The sequence below is a fragment of the Pogona vitticeps genome, chromosome 12 (genome assembly GCF_051106095.1).
Source record: "Pogona vitticeps strain Pit_001003342236 chromosome 12, PviZW2.1, whole genome shotgun sequence".
Taxonomy (NCBI): Eukaryota; Metazoa; Chordata; class Lepidosauria; order Squamata; family Agamidae; genus Pogona; species Pogona vitticeps.
In genome coordinates, this window is record NC_135794.1 from 20120206 (window position 1) to 20138473 (window position 18268).

The 18268-nt window shown below is 45.2% G+C and overlaps 1 protein-coding gene across 6 annotated transcripts in view; it reads right to left on the reverse strand.

Annotated features, from left to right (window-relative positions):
- The window catches only part of ADAMTS17 (ADAM metallopeptidase with thrombospondin type 1 motif 17), a 164841-nt gene extending 147572 nt beyond the window's left edge, over positions 1-17269 (reverse strand). For 4 of the 6 annotated variants that reach the window (XM_078381127.1, XM_078381125.1, XM_020781746.3 and 1 more), the window contains exons 1-3: positions 16556-17269; positions 10098-10462; positions 3850-4015 (exon numbers count right to left, since the gene is read on the reverse strand). In XM_078381127.1, the coding sequence (XP_078237253.1) occupies positions 3850-4015; positions 10098-10462; positions 16556-16811 (787 nt within the window). In that variant the 5' untranslated portion in view covers positions 16812-17269. Of the gene's footprint in view, positions 1-3849; positions 4016-10097; positions 10463-14502; positions 14853-16555 lie in introns of those variants that run through there. The other 2 variants (XM_020781747.3, XM_072981668.2) reach the window with 2 other exon arrangements.
- Between the last annotated feature and the right edge of the window lie 999 nt (positions 17270-18268).

The window sequence follows — 18268 nt, forward strand, 5'->3', positions numbered from 1 at the left end:
GGAGCTACAGTCCAAGAACACCTGGGTTATCCAAGATTGGGAGCCACTGACCTATAAGAATGCTAAAAAATATCCTGAAGTGTCTTTGAGGATGTCTTCTCTGTTCATTGAAGAATCTACCCAACTCAACGGAGCTCTCAAGAACAAAGTGGTTCCTAAGCTTGGGCCCCCAGATCTTCAGCTTCAGCTCCTAGAAAGCCCAGTCAGTAACCCCAGTGGTCAGGGATTCCGGAAGACACAGTGCAAAAACATCTGGGGACTGAAGGCTCAAAATAAGCAACACACAAGTAACACAACCACATAGATTTGCACTATTGGGAAATATCACTAATAAAGAGGATTTATTTTTCAAGGGTGCCCATCCATTACCATCACCTTCGCAAAGGTCTCATGGTTCGCAAGGACTGGGTTCAGAATAGGCTTCCCAGACAGATATATACCCTACCACACATTATGGGCTACCATCCCATAACTCCCATCTACTTTGGTGGAGGCTCTTAAGGAGTTGTAACCCAAGCATCTGCATTGAGTGCATTTGTATTGGCTTATAAGCATATGAGTCTCTATTTGATCGCTACATGTCTATCCTGCCTTTTCTTCAATAAGCTCATCCCTTCTCTTCCCCCTTTCATTCCCACAACAACCTTGCAAAATGGGGTCAGGCTCCAAAGAGTGCGTTTGACTGGTCCAAGACTGCCCAGTGAGTTTCATGGCTGAGTGAGGACTTGGAAGACAGAAGCTCAACTCTCAGTCCAACAACCTCAATTGAACCAGTTGCATGGAAAAGGGCATATTGAATATAAAGCCAGCCTACTTGTTAAGAAATGACTGCTTTGTTGCAGTTAATGTCCTAGCTCTTGATGGAATACGAGTCCAGGCCTTACGTGAAGAATGCTGTGCAGCCAGAGTACATTTTTAGGAAACAACATATTTCAGAGTAATTCATGAGCTTTGGTGTCATAAGTATTAAATCATAATCTTTCCTCAGAAGATGATCTGCCTTGCTTTGTGCTCTGGAGCTATTTTTCTTTTTTAAAAGGCTTCAAAAAAAGTTAACGTTCCCATAGAAACACTAAAAACAAGTCAATTCATCCTTGCCGTGTAAATATTTTTAAATAAAGAAATGCAAACTCATCCAGAAATATTTGTATGTATATGTATGTGTGTGTGCGTGTGTCAGAATTACCAGAATTTTTAACCAGAAAAACAACTTTTGATGCCATATAAATTTGATGCCATATAAAGCATATTCTCATTGTTTCATTCATTTCCCTGAATCACTTTGCTTATGCTTGGATGAAATTGTATAGTCTAAAATATATATAAAAAGCATATTCTCATTGTTTCATTCACTTCCCTGAATCACTTTGCTTATGCTTGGATGAAATATAAATATATAGGGAAGGGAATGAAACAATGAGAATATGCTTTATATGGCATCAAAATTCATGTGTATGTTTATGGAGTCGCTGCTGAAATTTTGGTTTATATATACAGTGGTGCCTCGCTTTACGATTGCCCCGTTTAACGATGAAACTGCATTACGATGAAGTTTTTGCAATCGCAAAACAATGTTTCCTATGGGGGAATTTCGCTTTGCGATGATCGGTTCCAATTCTTTGCAAAACAATGATTTTCCAACAGCTGATCGGCGGTTTGAAAATGGCCGCCGGGTAAACAAAATGGCCCCCTGCTGTTTTCTGGGATGGATTCCTCGCTGCACAGGCAGCGAAAATGGCCACCCTATGGAGAATCTTCGCTGGACGGTGAGTTTCAAGCCCTTTGGAATGCATTAAACGGGTTTTAATGCATTTCAATGGGCTTTCGTATTACGACGTTTTCGTTCTACAGCGATTTCACTGGAATGAATTAATGTCATAATGCGAGGCACCACTGTATTTAATGCTGGAATCTATGGCCTGTCATGGAATCTTGCCCAACTTCTTTTTTTTCAGCTTGCGCACACGGGTTCCATTCTAATGAGGCCTTTGATTCTCATGAGACTCCTTGGAAAAAAAAGCTACAAGATCACCCGGTCTTATTTTGTGTCATGAGGAATAGTCTCCTGTGTGTGTCATAGCCAATTAGGGTTCTATCCCGCCCTCCACCCAATTATTTCTAAACTACTTGGCCATTAAAAAAAAAAGTTAATCCAACCAAAACAAGAGCCAATTAGGCCATTAACATATGAAGCCTGTTAGAAACTGCAGCTTCTCATCTTTCTTAAAGGGAAGGGAAGAAAAAAACAACTGTGATGGTATTTTATTCTTTAACCTATTAGAAAAACGGGTTAAAGTCTAAGGATAGCCCATGCTTGATATCTGGATTGGTAAGAAAATATTCAGGAACCCATCAGATGAGACGCAAATCTTGCATCAGGAAAGACTCCCCCTCCAATAGAGAGTTATATTTGTCCTTTATAAGCATGTGGTCTCTTTCAGCTATGGATCTGGCATTTCTTGTGCTGCATTTTAGCAATAGGATCATATAATCCTGCATTTATTTCCTTAATGTAAAGCTAAGGAATCGTGTTCTGCTTGTCATCTCCCTCTCTGCCTTTTGATCAAGTCTTTCTCCACAACTTGATGAAGTGCCTGGGGCAGTTCACTCTGCTCTTTTGGGGGAGGGGGTGCACAGCAGTGGGAAAATGCAGCCAGCACCCTCATATAAGGAGTCGGGCTTGCCTGGTCCCCCGGGAGAGGTAGAACTGGCCAAAACTCCCAGTGATTTTGAGATTTTGCTGGAGAAACTGGCTTAGAAGAGAGAGAGAGATGGGGACTTTAAAAAAAAGTGGAACAGAGAAAGAGGGTGACAGCCAACACCCTACAACAGATGGGCCAGTAGACGTGAGGCTGATGCAGAATAAGTTGGCAGCTTTTTCTCTCCTCTTTGAGAGAGAGAGAGAGAGGGAAGGGTGGAGAGGGAGGGAGGGAGGGAGGGAGAGAGAGAGACAGACTGCTGCTCTTCACCCATCACAGAAATGGTGACGGGAGCTGGACCAGACAGAAGTTGCCTCCATCGCCCACTGCGCTGTCACAGATGCCAAGGATCAGAGCTGCTGAGTCGTGCCTCAAAAGCATCAGAAAAAAAATATATGTCCAGCCTACACATATAGACACTTCCAGTCCAACACCACCCAGTTTGTCCAGGCTGAGAACCCCCAACTACAGAAGCATTATCCTCCTTTAAAATCCAGCCCAACCCTCCAAAAATAGGTTAAAGAAACGGGAAATGAACTTCCTGCCCGTTTTGGTTTTTGGGTGGTGTAGCCCATGAAGGATCTAAGATGTCAAAAAAGTTGGCCTCTAGAACTAGAAACTCTCCACCATTGCAGTTCTCAGTTCTGGGCCCCCAGAATTTATCACTGCAGCAGAACTCCAAATGATATGAATACCAAGGACCAGAATCCATACTGGTCCTAGAAACGGGGTGATTCTGGAAATCCCATCCCATGCCAATGTTGCTTGGCGGAATGGGTTGGTCAACTGAGTCTTGCGCTCACTTAATCTAAGCATCGTAGCTATGCTGCTACACTTCCAGACTGTTTCTTTACTTGCCTGCTGCTTCCTCCAGGATCCTGCTACGCCTCCAACCTTTGGCAGGCTTGAACCTACCAGCGGTGAAGACCTAGGTATCTGACATCAGTCTCCTTAGGGTCAGGATATGAAGGATGTCCAAGCATGCTCATTCTTTGACCGGAGAAAGGGCTACGCAAGATGAACAAAGAGAGTCCAACCATGGACTTCTCATGTCAACAGAGTGCCTTGTTTTCCCCTGTCAAGTCCAACTATGGCTCAAGGAGGCCATTGGTTTACATGCGCGCATGCACACACACACATGTACACACACCTGCTACCACTTTGCAGGGCTCCACAGGGACCTTCAACACAGCAGGGAGGGCCGATCTGGTGAATCGAGTGCGCCTGATGAAGTGCTCCTTCCTGTCAAACGAGATCTCGGAACCGTTCACCGGATGGATCTGTATCTGTTCTGATCCGATCTGGATATACCCCACCTGTCCACCGCAACAAAAAGAAAACATCGTTTGGATTGCATATACCAAGGCTGTTCAACAATCGCATAAGCGGAAAAACAACATCCTATCAATTAAATAAAACATGTTTAAACACGTCTACTAGGCTTATGATTCTGCTAGGTGAAGTCCTACTATACCCTAGCCATGGCATTACAAAAGGTCAGAAGACTTTTGATGAGGGACCCCTACAAGTTCCAGAACTGGTTTGTCCATCTATTAAAAAAATTGCACCACTGTATGCAAAGCTATCAAGTGCATACAGATGGAGAAGAAGGGAAGACATTTCAAGAGGGTATTTTTCTTTTCTTTTTTTTAAAAAAAGAAGTTCTATACCAGCCAGGCAGACTTCCAAATGAGTCCTCCACACGTACATACAAATGCTGGAACATGGAACGACTGACTGCATTAATGTGATTTACAATCTACATTACATATGTGTTATAAATTACACAGGCCCCCCACACATAACACGCCAGTCTTTGTCTGCACTTACTCCCGGGCCAGTCTCATTGACATAATTCAGCCACATAGTTTCATAAGAAGATTGCAAGCTAAAATAAGAAAAAACTCTCTCATTTGTATTTAATTAATATTTTCAGGAGAATTGAGCCAAGGCAGGAAATGATGAGGATTTCTAAATTTTACTGCCTGGGATACTATAAATCTGGTTGGTCTCTCCGATTTATATTCTAGGGGGCTTTTGTGCTCCAGGAACGGAGCCTACAGTAACGTCTGATCCACACCAAATTTCCATTTTGTTAGCTGCTGAGCCCTGGGGTGGGAGGCGGGTGCAAGCTATACAAGATGCTAGCTTCGCAATTAGAAGCGATGTTTCTGTAAGAGATAAAGGACATTTGTTCATTCTAGCACAAGGCATCCAATTGGGAGCTAATGGGTTTCATTTACGAGTTGACTTGCACAGATACAGCAGCTTTGAAGGAATGCCATCTCTGTAGGGATAATATTTCATCATTTAACGGTGAAGCCACTATCTCCTCTGTTTCTGCTCTTGATAACACAAATGTAAGTGTGGGTGGCAATTTTTATTGGACCGCTACAAAACTACACAAATGGCAAGCTCTAGGGAAAGCAAGCATTTGGGAAATCTACTTTGTCACAACAGATTAAAAAAAAAAAACCCTGATCATTCTAAATTACTTCTTTATAATATGTTGGTTGAATTGTTACAGCCAAATGTTATTATAATTGCAGAGGAGTGGGAGAAAACCGATTGCAGCAAAATAATAAAACAAGACAAACAAGACGATTAAAATAAAACTAATTAACAAATAAGACCGAACGCAACAAGATGCATAAATTTGAAATAAAAGGCAGTGCAAGAGGCATAAAAAGCAGGTCACGGTGCATTGGAGGTCTCCTCTATTCAGCAATGTCTTCAGAAGCCTTCTAAACATTAGGAAGAAGGGAGCCAGGCAGAGCTCCAAAGTGTTGGTTCCACCATGAAGAAGGCCTGGTTTCCTTCTTCTGATTGTCTACCCAGTGGATTTGGTGGAACGGGCAGATGACCTTGCTCTGACAAGTACTGTGGTCCCATGGTACTCTACTTCCCATGACTTGAACACACTCAAGGAAGTACGGCTGGATGCAAGATGTCCATAACTTCCTGGAGTGTTCAGCAGATCCTCTAAGCCAGTGGTCCCCAACCTTGGGACTCCAGGTGTTCTTGGACTTCAACTCCCAGAAATCCTGGCCACAAGAGGTGGTGGTGTAGGCTTCTGGGAGTTGTAGTCCAATAACATCTGGAGGCTCAAGGTTGGGGACCACTGCTCTAAGCCAGTGGTTCCAAACCATGGGTCCCCAGCTGTTCTTGGACTAAAACTCCCAGAAGCCTTCACCACTAGCTGTGCTGGCCACAATTTCTGGGAGCTGTAGTCCAAGAACATTTGCGAGAACCAATAATTAAAATAGAATGAACTCAACAGTGCCTAATACAGCTTGGCAACAGGAGAACTTCCCCCCATGTTTCCCTCATTAATGAGATCTTTCGCCGGCCAATTCTACAGAGCAGAAACTCTTTGGGTGATTTTTCTTTTTTTTAGTAGATACTTCAGACCTTACTTTGACTTTCCTGGTGGCAAGTCACCTCTTGATCCTTCCATCATCCCTTCTGATTTACTTTTGGTTTCAATGATTTAGCAGAAGGTCTGTAAATCGGGTATGAAAAAGTCATTATTGATGCTGGAACTGAAAAAGCACCAGTTACTTAATTTTCTTCCTGAAGGACCAAAAACTTCTTAACAGGTTGGGGCTGGCCAAGTTTCATCACTGCATCATTTAAAAAGCCAAACAGGCACTGGGCATAAAAATACATTTAAGAGGAGCTCTGGGAAGGTTCGAAAGAGTTTGATGCCCGAAGCAACAAAAAGAGGGAGTTCCGTTCCGTGCATAAAGTTTGACTGGCTTGGCCGCTGAATCTTTCTCCAATACTGGCAGGAGGTGGCTAATGCACCCTGGGTCATTCATTGCTCAGACCTGCTGTACACAATGGGCTGTTTTGTGGGTTCCTTCCCTGTGAATTGGAATGAACTTAACAGCCCTGAAATGCACTGCAGTACATGAGATGGCTGTTCTTGGCAATGGTCAGTAGGTGGCGCCACTGAATCATTAAGCTGATTTATACATGGTGCCTCTTACAGGACAAGCCAACATTTGGCTATTTCTTCCATTTCAACTTTCAGATCAGAAGTCGCAAGACAGGGAGAGAGAAACAGTTTTCCCCACTGCAAACGTTATAAAGGGACAATATTCAGTCACATTCAATGCTGTGAGTAGCTATTGACACCTAACGCCTGCTTCACTGTCTTCTGATGGCCTCAGAATGCCACTTTTGAAATGACCACCCAAAGAAACATTGCTGAAAAGAGGGCCTTAACAGCAGGTAAAAAAAGTCACAACAGATGTGTGTTTACTCCCACAGATAAACAGCAGGTTGGAGAGGGACGTGAATAACAGCTACACACAGTTGTGATGTGGCTTCTGGAAAGCCACTCATCCAGAAGCACTTCTAAGTCCTTTTGACTCCCCTACTGTCCATATTATCAAGGGAACTGTAGTTACCACCCCCTGGTTTAATCTCACCCGCTACAGCATCTGGGCTGAAGAACATGTTCTGGTCTCCTCTAGCCCATAAAGTTGGTAGTGATTTTTACAGGAGATGTCACTTCCTCCATAATCTGATCTCTACCAGCAGCAACGCTGTTTGTAAGGTTGGAAGGGGACCAACGATACAAGATGGTTCTGTCTTCCTATCTGTTGTGGTTTGTTTACTATATAGTTCATACTACTTAATGGATGCATGGCACGCAGATGTCGGGAATGGAACAGCTGTTCGCAAACCGGCCTCCATTTGGTTCTCTCGCAGATGGGATTCCCGTCAAAATGGCAGTGGCTCTGACAGAAGACTCCCAAGCAAACCCTCCTCGCCATGCAGGTACTACACAACAGGATCAAAACATGCCACAAACACCAGTATTCTTACAGAGATGAGAATATGCCCATTCTCTCCCCAACTTTCTAGGTGTGGGAGAAGTCTAAATAGGTTACTGGAGTGTCAGACGGGGATTTCAGAAAGCCAACTTCTAGACCAGATTTTGATGTTAAAACTCATTGGGTGGCCATGGGGTAGTCACATTATCTCAGCCTCACCTACCTAACATGGTTCTTGTGAGGATAATCGGAGGAGGAGAAGCACCATCTAGGTGCTTGCTTAAACTCACTAAAAAAATGGAAGGACAAAAATCTTAATTAAAAAAAATACCAGAAGGATACAAACAAGCTTAGCTCATCTAACTGTGATTAGCGTTAGCAAAATGTTGCCATTTCCCCTGCTCCATCGCCCTTAAGTCTCAAGATCGGTAGCATGAGAGATGAGCTCTCATTTTCCTTGCCTTCATTTTTGGATACTGAAATCTTTGTCTTCAACACGACACCTTCCATTGCTCAGAAGCAAAGACAAGGTCGTTTTAAGAGCTGAGCAAATCATGAATGAGATTGCCAGAGCACGCTTTGCAGGAAGGGCGAGGTGAAGAGGAACGCAGTCAGCATTTTTTCCCCAGAAGGGGAAGCAGTCCTATCGTCTGGAAGCTCAGAGAAACCTTTGGTGGTCTTCAGCTTGGCTTCTAACATCAATCACAAAGGGTGTCTGAGATTCCATTACCTGGATGCAGGTGCTCACCTGAGGCAGAGAATACACACACACACACCCGTTCTGTGAGATGACTGTCTGCACCACGGCTTCCCAGCCTCAGCTCCCACCCTGAGGGGCAAAGGAAGGAGTCTGCGAAAGGGAAGCAGGAGTGAAGCCGGGACAGGCAGCGGTGGTGGTGGGGAAGGCTACAAGTTGTCATTCTAGACACAACAATGTCACAACACAAGGGGAAATGAAAAAGAGTTGAGATCTGCAGGGTGACATGACCGAGAAACAGCAGGAATGCTAATCCGTACTTGGTTCCTCACTATGGACTAGGAAGGTAACTAAGTGTGTAAAGGAAGCCAGAGCAACGGAGAAATTTCAGACCTCTGTGGAAAGTGCTGTCCTCTACCACAGCAACTTTCAAGAGACACACCAGGAAGAGAATGGCTAAGGAATGAGATTTCTCATGGCCAAATCAGCTGTTTGCAAGATTTGTTTGGCACTGTTTGTTTCTTTTAAATATTTCTATATACTTGATGTTTTCAACTTTAAATATTGTCTTTTAATAACGTCAGCTGTCTAAGACCCTTTTTAAGAAGGAAGGCAGCGTAGAAATATTTAAAATAAAGCAAAATAAATATTTGAGTCCAGCCATAGAAAGAAACATTCAGGGATATTCAAGGGCGCGTGTGCCACCAGTAAGGAAGGACAGTGAAGTCCAACAGACGTGGGCTTCCTTAAAGAATATTCCCTAAAATCTTCTCCAACATGCACAGGTTTCTGTGGCGGACAAAATCAATCATGTGCCAAGTCTGAAAATGATTCACTCCTTATCCGTCCTCTAGAAGACCCTATTTCTTAAGAGATCCACGCTACAGATTGGTATAAAACTTTGAGGTCCTGAGTGCAGGAATGATTTGAGGGGGTTGCTAAGAGAGTCCTGCAGTTTAGACCTCTCCACACACTCCATGAAATGTTATTTCCATGATTCCCCAGGGAAAACGAAGAGAATTATGCTACCATAGTGAATCCGTTAACTTGGAGAGTGCTATTTTCAGGTAGCCAAAACGGCATTGTCCCTTAACAAAGAGAATCAGCAGACCTCTGTTTGTAGAAGTAATGAAAAATGTACAAACTTAAGGGGAGTCTTATAAAAGGGATGAAGGATTACCCCACCGAAGGCTGAGTATCCCTAGTGGTTGTGCAGCTCTGGATGTCTGCTAGAGAGCAAATGGAAGAGAGAATCTAAGGAAAGGGCATGGCTGCCCGGCTGGTCAGCTTCCTAGAAAGAAACGCGCCACACTACAATATTTAGTTATAACACGAACTTAGGCTAGTAATAGAATGACCCCAGTTTGCATTACAGTGATGCCTCGCTTGACGAGGATAATTCATTCCACTGAAATCGCTGTAGAGCGAAATCCTCGTCAAGCGAAATGAAAAAGCCCATTGAAATGCATTGAAAACCGGTTTCATGCATCCCAGTGGGCTAAATACCTCAGCATCCAGCAAAGATCCTCCATAGGGTGGCCATTTTCGGTGCCTGTAAAGCGAGGAATCAGTCCTAAATCACAGTGGGGAGCCATTTTGCACAGCGGGCAGCCCTTTTAGAGCCGCCGATCAGCTGTTTTAAAATCATCGTCTAGCGAAAAATCGGTTTCCGAAGCAGGGAACCTATCATCGTTAAGCAATTTTTTCCCTATTAGAACATCGTTCCAGACAGGAGGAGGATCTCCTTTCTTACGTTTTCTCATCCATGCATCACACAGATTCCATATATCTGTGACCTATTAAAAATCTTCCCGAGACCGTGCATCTCCATCAGCCCCAAACATATGCCACCACCCACCCACCCCCGCAACCCAACCAGACAGAGCCCAACCAAGGCAAATGCTGATGGACAAATACCAGCCCGCTGCAGACACTCAGAGAAGCGAACGAGTCAGAGCTGTGGTTCACCACGTGGCCTGTGTAGAAGCAATGCCGATCCACGTCCACTCGATGGCTGCTTTGGCCCTCCCCGATCTCCTCCACCAAGAAACCTGGGGCCAAAAACTGCACATTTCGGTGAAGATTCAAGTAGAGGTTGGTGCCCAGATCGGCACTAATGCCTTCCGGAAGGTGGATGATCATGGCCTCAGCTTCCTCTTCAGGTTTCGAGGGCAAAAACCGCCACCCTTGGCCCTCTTCCGGCGTGTCCTCTCCCGTTGTCACGAAATGGATTCTATCAAGGGGCACCTGCTCTGGGATCACCACGGCTAGCTCTTCACCAGCTGCAAAGGAGAGAGAGCAAAAGGAAGAGAACAGCGACGATCATCAACACGACTGAGACATTTGGTAGGGGGTACCTTGGCTCCAGAACTGAGCAAGGTATGGGAGGTGGCCGACGAGAAAACTGGCGGGAAACAAGTGCGTTCTAGCACAATTCAAGGCTGAACTCTTAAATAGAGGCTGAAATAACTAAATTGAGTTTATCACACTTTGGACATTGCGCGAGACGATCAGGCTCAATGGAAAAGACAACAATGCTAGGACATCACCTGCTGAATAGCTCAGTGGTTTAGGCATCTGGCTGCAGAGGTTGGGAGTTTGATTCCCCACTGGGCCTGGACTTGATGATCTATAAGGTCCCTTCTGGCTCTGCAGTTCTAAGCTTTTAAGAGAGGAATCCCTAACGGGAACTTCTGGCAGTCACTCTTTCTGAGGACTGTCATACATCTGAAGCAATCTGACAATCCGTTCCAGGAGATGTAACAAGCAACCACATCATAATTACCCAACTGTCCACCTTGCTTGCTTGCCTCATTAATACTCAGGTCTCCGTCTGAACTATGGCTCAGCAGCCCTGAAACTGTTTGGCAGGGCCAGAAAAATAAGTCTGGAATTACTGAGAACAGACCGCCCCTCAACATACATAGAGTGAAATCCACATAGCCATGTGGGCACCTTTGGGCCATCTTGAAAAGTCCCTAGCCAGAAGATGGAAATGTCAGAGCTTTGAAAGTCAACTTATTTAGACTCTAATTCCCAGAATCCACAGCCTGTGATGTTCTGAGAATTACTGTCTAAAAAGCAACTTTTCGACACCCTCCAAAATAGTGACCCAGATGCAGCATCAGAAGCTTTCTATTTAAAAGCCATGAGTTATGCACGGATCTCTTTTCCCTTCAGAATTACAGTGTTCTTTCTGTGCAGTAAGTAGGACATGCACCATCATTTTGCTAGAGAGAGGGTCTCTAGAATTCATATACTATGACAATTATCTCTTTCCACCCTTCTTCCCAGAGGTATGAGACAGGGGTGGATACTGTCTCAATAACAAAACAAAACCCTTTGCGTGCATTCAGAAGCCTGCAGGAAGTAACAGTCTTGAAAATGCACAGCTGGAACTACAACTTCCAATACTCGCCCCAGCCAGTGTGGCCAGAGAGAAATTCTGGGGGTTCAAGTACACACAGGTCATTTTCCCCCAGGAAAGAAACATAGGAAATCAGGAGCATAGGAAATAAGAAAAGAACATAGGAAATAAGAAAGGAACATAGGAAAACAGCTTAAAACTGATCGGGCCGTTTGCTCAGGATTGTTTCCTTCGATCAGCACCACCTGTCCAGAGTCCAGTGAAGGCTGAACTCTTAATAGAGGCTGGAATAACTAAATTGAGTTTATCACACTTTGGACATTGCATGAGAAGATCAGGTTCATGAGAAAATCACTGCTACCTCGTCCTCTTTCCTTTGAGCTAAAGAGACTCAGGATTGGGTCTGCGATCTTCTGTGTACAGAGCACACGCGTCAACACCAAGCGCTAAAAGCTGACCGCACAGAAGAAATCCTGATGAAACCTCCAATCCCGCAGAGATCAGGAAGAGAAAGGTGTCGCCCTGCCGTGCTGCAAATTATGGGCAGCTAGGCTCTGGAAAGGCCAGTTGACACAAGAGGCGTCCACCGCTTGGAGAGAGCGGCACCATGCGATCGCATCCCGCTGTGATCGTACCGTTATAGATCTAATGAGAAATTCTCGTATCACCCAACATCGCTGTAAAGGGAGCTCCTTGAAAGTGAAGCCATTCATATATTCAGCCACAACGATCAAGGGAAATGAGCGACAGGCGTGATTTGACCCTCAAACATCAAAGAGGTACTATTGGGGTTTTCTGCCCCTCCATTCTTCCTTTTCACCAAGAGACTGAATCACTTACGGACTATGGCGTGATGGAGCCTGAGTTTGCAGGGTTAAAGCCCTGGGACTTCTTCAGCAGCAGGGACGACAGGACCATTCGCCACCTGCTTTGTGTTCTCTTGGTCTCTCTCACTTGAGCAAAAAGTCTTACAAAGCAAATAATTTCCCCAGGAACAGTATCTTGTTGCAACCTCTCCCTGCTGCATGATAATATACTTTGGGGCAGTATACTTGAAGGGGCAATTCAGAGCTGTTAGCTTTGCAAGACTTCCTCCTCATGGGTTGACATGGAACTGATCCAGCAACATGGGTGGGTGGACTTTGAAAACTTTGCAACTAACATATATACCCAAATGCAATATTTGGAGCCATCAGGTACCATCGCATATTAGGACAGAATTAATTAATTTTTAAAATATTCCACATCACAACTGGCTTCATTTCCAGGGTGGATCAGATCTTTTAAAAAAGCAGGCCAGAGTGATTTCAGATCATTCAAAAATTCCCTACAGGAACTGATGCTATTCCATCTTGGTTATGAAACAGGTTGCCAAAGCATGTCCTGGAATGCCAGCTGTTCAGGAGGGCAGCGAAGAAAACATGTTGAATTCGGGCCCTTGTTGCTCAGTTGCTTTTATGGACTACGACTCCCAGGCTGCAACAACCAGCGTGGCCAATAGACATAACTTATGAACATTTATGGGCATCCTATGGATTTACTGAATTTGAGTGGAAATCCGCAGCCTGATTCCAGATAGGATCTGAGCGCTAACAACTTTGGCTTGCCTCTCATGTCGGTTGCTCCAATACCGGTTAAACTAGGAGTTCTTTACACATGGCTCCAATCAAGCACGTTCCTGTTGTTGCTTTGCTTTGCCTGCTTTGGGAAAGGCATCTATCCATAAGTGATTAAGGAAGCACCCTAGTTTTGAATGGACTTTTAAAAAATGAAATTAACAAAAACAACACATTATTCTGATCTATGTGTGTCCCTCTCGGCATGTGCAATTTCCCAGTCGCATTCAAGTGCTGCCCTTCATCAGGTTAAGAGTTACCAACCTTGAGTCTCTCACAAGCCTTCCCTGCATGGGTGGGTGTGTATGTTTCGTGCCACATAAAAGATATACTGCCTTTGAAGAAGGAGGTTCTATTGAGTTAGCACAAGGAACAAAACTTGTCATTCACAAGCTGGTCACTAATATCTCCTCGGTGTAACTCAATCAGCAGTTCAAGAACAAGGGGAATCATTCGCAAATTGTGAGGTTCTGCCCTTTTCTTCCGGCCAAGCCGGTGCCCTCCTGATGCTCTAGGCTGCAACCTGCATACCCCCCCAAGCACAGCCACTGGAGCCCAGCATCTTGGTACCTGGAGGGCACCCAGCAAAGCAACGCTGCCCTCCAGAATCAGACCAACCTTCTCCTGCCCTGAGCGAGCCCCACACACACCAGATCAAAATGCCCTGTAACGCTTTTTGCAGGCTTGAAGGCAGGAGAGGAGGAGAGACCCGGACCCGCACTCAGGTCCCGGCTGAGTACTGTAGCTACAACTTTGCAGGCAGCCAAACCAACCAAGGCAGCCAAGAGGAAAGGACGTTTCTTGCATCATGCAAGAAAACATTTTAGGTGTTTCATTGCACGCACACGCACACACGCAGAGCGAGCGACCTAAGCGGAGCAGCGCCTTGCACCGACCGGCCGAGCAAGACGATCAGTCCAGAAAAATGGGAGCTACAGCGTTAACGCGAGCAGTTCTTTTTGCTTTTTTCCCCTCCCCTGTAACTTTACAGCACGACCAGCCTGGAATTAAGGATAGGCAAGTCTGGAACAGAGAGAGAGACATCCTTTTTGGATAAGAAAAAACTGGGATCGCAGCCCATACAACGAGAAAAAAAAAAGGGAAAACCGGGAGGAAGTTATAGGCAATTTACAAACTTTGGTTACCAAGGAAAAGAAAGAGAGAGAGAGGCGCACGGAGGATCCTTTTCCAGGAAAAATAATGACCTGATTGGGGAGAATCTTTTGGTATGGCTTTTTTTCTTCTTTTTTTTTTTTGCATCATGCATGCAACATGGACGGATCCGGCACTTTCAAGGGGTCCGGTCCCCCAAAAGGAGTGCCGGCGTCTCCGATCCTACCTGTAGGCATGCCCGGTCCGCAAAGGAGGATCAGGAGCAGAAGAGGGGATATAAGAGGCAGGAAGGAGCCGTCAAACATTTTATGGCCGGCGAAGGGGGCCCCCAGAAACCGGACGGTGCGGCGCAAGGAGGAGAGGCGGAGGACGAGCCGCCGTCGGTGGAAGCCGGAGCCGCGGGATCCCGGACGCTCGGCGGAGCCCTCCCAAGGCTTTGGAAAAAATTAATTAGCGCTACAGACAAACTCAACGTGGTTTACAGGGGGGGAAAAAGGAGGAAAGGGGAGGGGGGAAAGAGAGAGAAAGAAGCAAAAAAAGGAAGAGGGGGAGAAAAAAATCTCTTTCTCCCCCCCTTCTGGAGCATCTCCTCCCTTCTGCAAGCGCAGGTGCTGATTGGAGCTTAACCTCCCCGAGCTACTCCTCCAGACCGCTGATTGGTCGTGGGAATTAACACACTCGGGTAAATAGCGAGGTTGTAAAAGGAGAAGCGGTACACGTGGGTTGCGGGCGAAGAGGCGAGGGGCCGGCGGTAGGTGGCGCTAGAGAGACGGCGGCAAGGTGGTGCTGGAGGTCTCACCTGGGGCGGGGGGGAAAGAGGGGGGGTTTCAGGTGAGTTGGGGTGAGAGGGCGGAGCAGCGCGAAGTGGGTGTGTGTGTGGAGCCTCCTTCACCTCCAGCTTGGTCTTCATGTGACTTTAGCCCCCTGACCTGCAGAAGTTGGAGAGGTCAGGTCAGCGTGGAGATGAAGCCAGGATGGAAAACTTTTTCCTAGGAAGCTAACCCTCGTTCCATGCCCAAGGAACCTCATCGTCATCATCATCTTGGCACTACAGAGCTGGAAGGGACCCTAAGTCCTGCTCCTGTCAAGGAGGCACTGTGGGGGGATCGAACTCCCAACCTCTCGCTCTGCAGCCAGAGACCTGAACCATGGAGCAGTTCAGCCCCTTGAATTATCTCCACCTTAGCCACATCCTAAGGTCAAGAATAGGGTGACCGGCTGAGAAAGAGCACCCTGTCCTTTTAATGCTGGTGGAAGCAGGAATTTCAGCAGGTGTAGCTTGTTATACAAGGTCCACCTGCTGCAATTTCCTTTTTTGGTGTAAGGATTAAAGATACAGGAACTTTTTTTTTTGTGGCCACATTAATGGAAGAATGCCTTTAGGGAAGTTGCCATCCCATCAGACACACATCCTTTTTTTGTTGTTCTTTAAAATGAGTCTCTCTAGAAGCAAGGAGCAAAGATGAAACAGAGGCTGTAAGGAGAAGACAAGAGGCATAGGAAAGACAATAATGCTGGGAAAAGTGGGAGGCAGTAGGAAAGAGGAAAGAGTTGGATTGACTCAATCATAGAGGAAACCACAGCCTTGAGTTTGCAAGACCTGAGCTGTCAACACCAGGGGTGTTTGCAGGTCACTAATTTATAGGTCCGCCATAAATAAGAAATGACAATAGCACATAACACAGTAGGGTATCACTGAGATATTTTGCTAGAATCAGAGCAGGTAAAATAAAAGCGGGATCTTCAGAAAGGTTCCAGTGAGATGGTGGACTGATTTTCCCTCTGATACAACTGTAACTTCAAAAACTGTTTTCCTGATCCGATCTTCAACTTGTCTACACAGTACAGCTCACAGATTCAACATGTAAAATGCTTCCCTGCCATTTTTCTTTAGCCACCAAGTTCACCAGCTCCCATTTTTTTTCATCAGACTCCTGTTAAAAACAAAGATGGGGAATCTGGCAGGGTGCGGTGCTGAAGGCACACCCAAGCGATGGTGTTGACCGCTATGGCCAGAGAGCAATAGGGACAGCACAGAGTTCCAAACTTTAAAGAACCTGCAAAGAATCTGGCAAAAACGGTCCACACTGCAGTCTTGTACTTTCCCATGACAGCACTTAGGCGGGCCATCCTAACAGGTCAAAAAATAACTTTCTTCTAGTGACCACTTGGTTTTTTGTTATAGAAGCAGGAAGAGAGGAGTTTAACCTCCCAACAATCCAGGAAAATCCCAGGCCTGTGTACCTTGAGAGTAATCCCCAGGGTCTCTGTAGACTTACCTCTCTGTAAGCAGAGCATATGATCACGGAGCTCCGTGTTCCACGGCAAAATTGGGATTTTGATCAGCTCTCGGTCCAAGCCCTGTGACTGAAAAGTAGAATCCCATGGAATTTTCCCCTTTCCTGCAGATTTGCAACACCTGGATATTCTAGTAATCAAAGTGGCCAGATGGAATTCAACGGATGGTGCTCGTAGATCGCTGTTGATATTTCCTCCTCCATACAACTTTAAGTGGTACAGGAGCCTTGTCTCCATTTCCCTTTTGGCCAGCCATTTCTTGCCTGTTCCCCAAATGATCAAAGACTGGAGCAAATATCCTGGGAGGGAAAGCTATTAGTCTTCTTCTGTCCTTGGCTGATGCTTTGCTGTTCCTTTGTTAACCAAAGGTGGGCAAACCTTACACTTGCAGGATCTGATCCCCCCCCCCACCTCCAAAACAGCACTATGGCCCATTAATTAGAGCCTCCTGCCAAGGAAACACATTGAGAACACAGTGATTCAGAGCCTCTGAATTTATTCACAGTCCTTTCAAGTGGAGGCCCGCTTCTGGTTATTGCTAAGACTTCTTTGTCATCAGCAGTATCATTCTAAAGCAACGAGTACCATTTTCTGACTACTATGATTGTGAACAGATTGGGAATTAGATGTCCTTCCTGGGTGCAAAGCACACAGAGACCTGTCAATGGATCTAGACCTATCTAGAGTCCTATGGGAACTCATGGTTTGCATAGTGGTTGCTATCAGATGTGAAGGCACATAACTATAGGGCTTTAAAGACAATGGAGATATTTAAACTATGGTTTTACCAGTTCCATAGCTGGCTAGATAGCTCAGTGAGTTAGGACTCTGGCTGTGGAGCCAGAGGTTGGGAGTTCAGTTCCACACTGGGCACCCCAGAAAAGCCAGCCTGTGTGGCCTTGGGCCAGCTGCATAATCCCAGGGTGCCCCTGGAAAAAGGGAATGGTAAACCACTTCTAGGTACTCACTAGCTTCAAAACCTTGGAAAGGTTTGCTATCAGTCTGAATTGACTTGATGGCACATTATTATATTTTTATAATTTTGATTGACTGTGTTTGGTATTATTATTATTATTATTATTATTATTATTATTATTATTATTATTATTATTATTATTATTATTATTATTATTATTATTATTATTATTATTATTATTATTATATTTACCAGTTCCAACCTCCTCTGTGACTTTTCATGACCAAGTAGGAATTTGAACCCAGTTCTCTTGAACCCCAGTCCATCGCTCTGTTCACTAGACCCTCCTGGGTATCCCTCGACTTTGCATTTCCCTTTTCTGCCTTTCGTGTTCTTTCCTTCTGCAATTTCAAATTCCTACTGGAGAAGCCAGATTCTGCACCGGTTATTTCAAAGCTAGTAATAACTCTTTCGAGACCTTGGCCGTGGGTTACGAGGACCCTTTGCAAGACGGATCCCCTTTGGCCTGGAAGCGAAGGGTTAACTTTGGATGCTAATCAAAGTGCTTTTTCCTCTGTATCCTTTCTCCTCCTCCAGATAGCATCTTTGGCTTCCTCTCCAGGGGATGTCTATATTGTATTGCAGTTGTGACAATGCAGTTTCCCTGAATGGACCGCCTTGAATGAGCTGCTGTGCCATTTTCTTTGAGGGAAAGGGAAGCGGAGGGTTTGGCAGAGATTAAAATCTCAAAGGGACAATAAGCCAGTGACAGCATTAA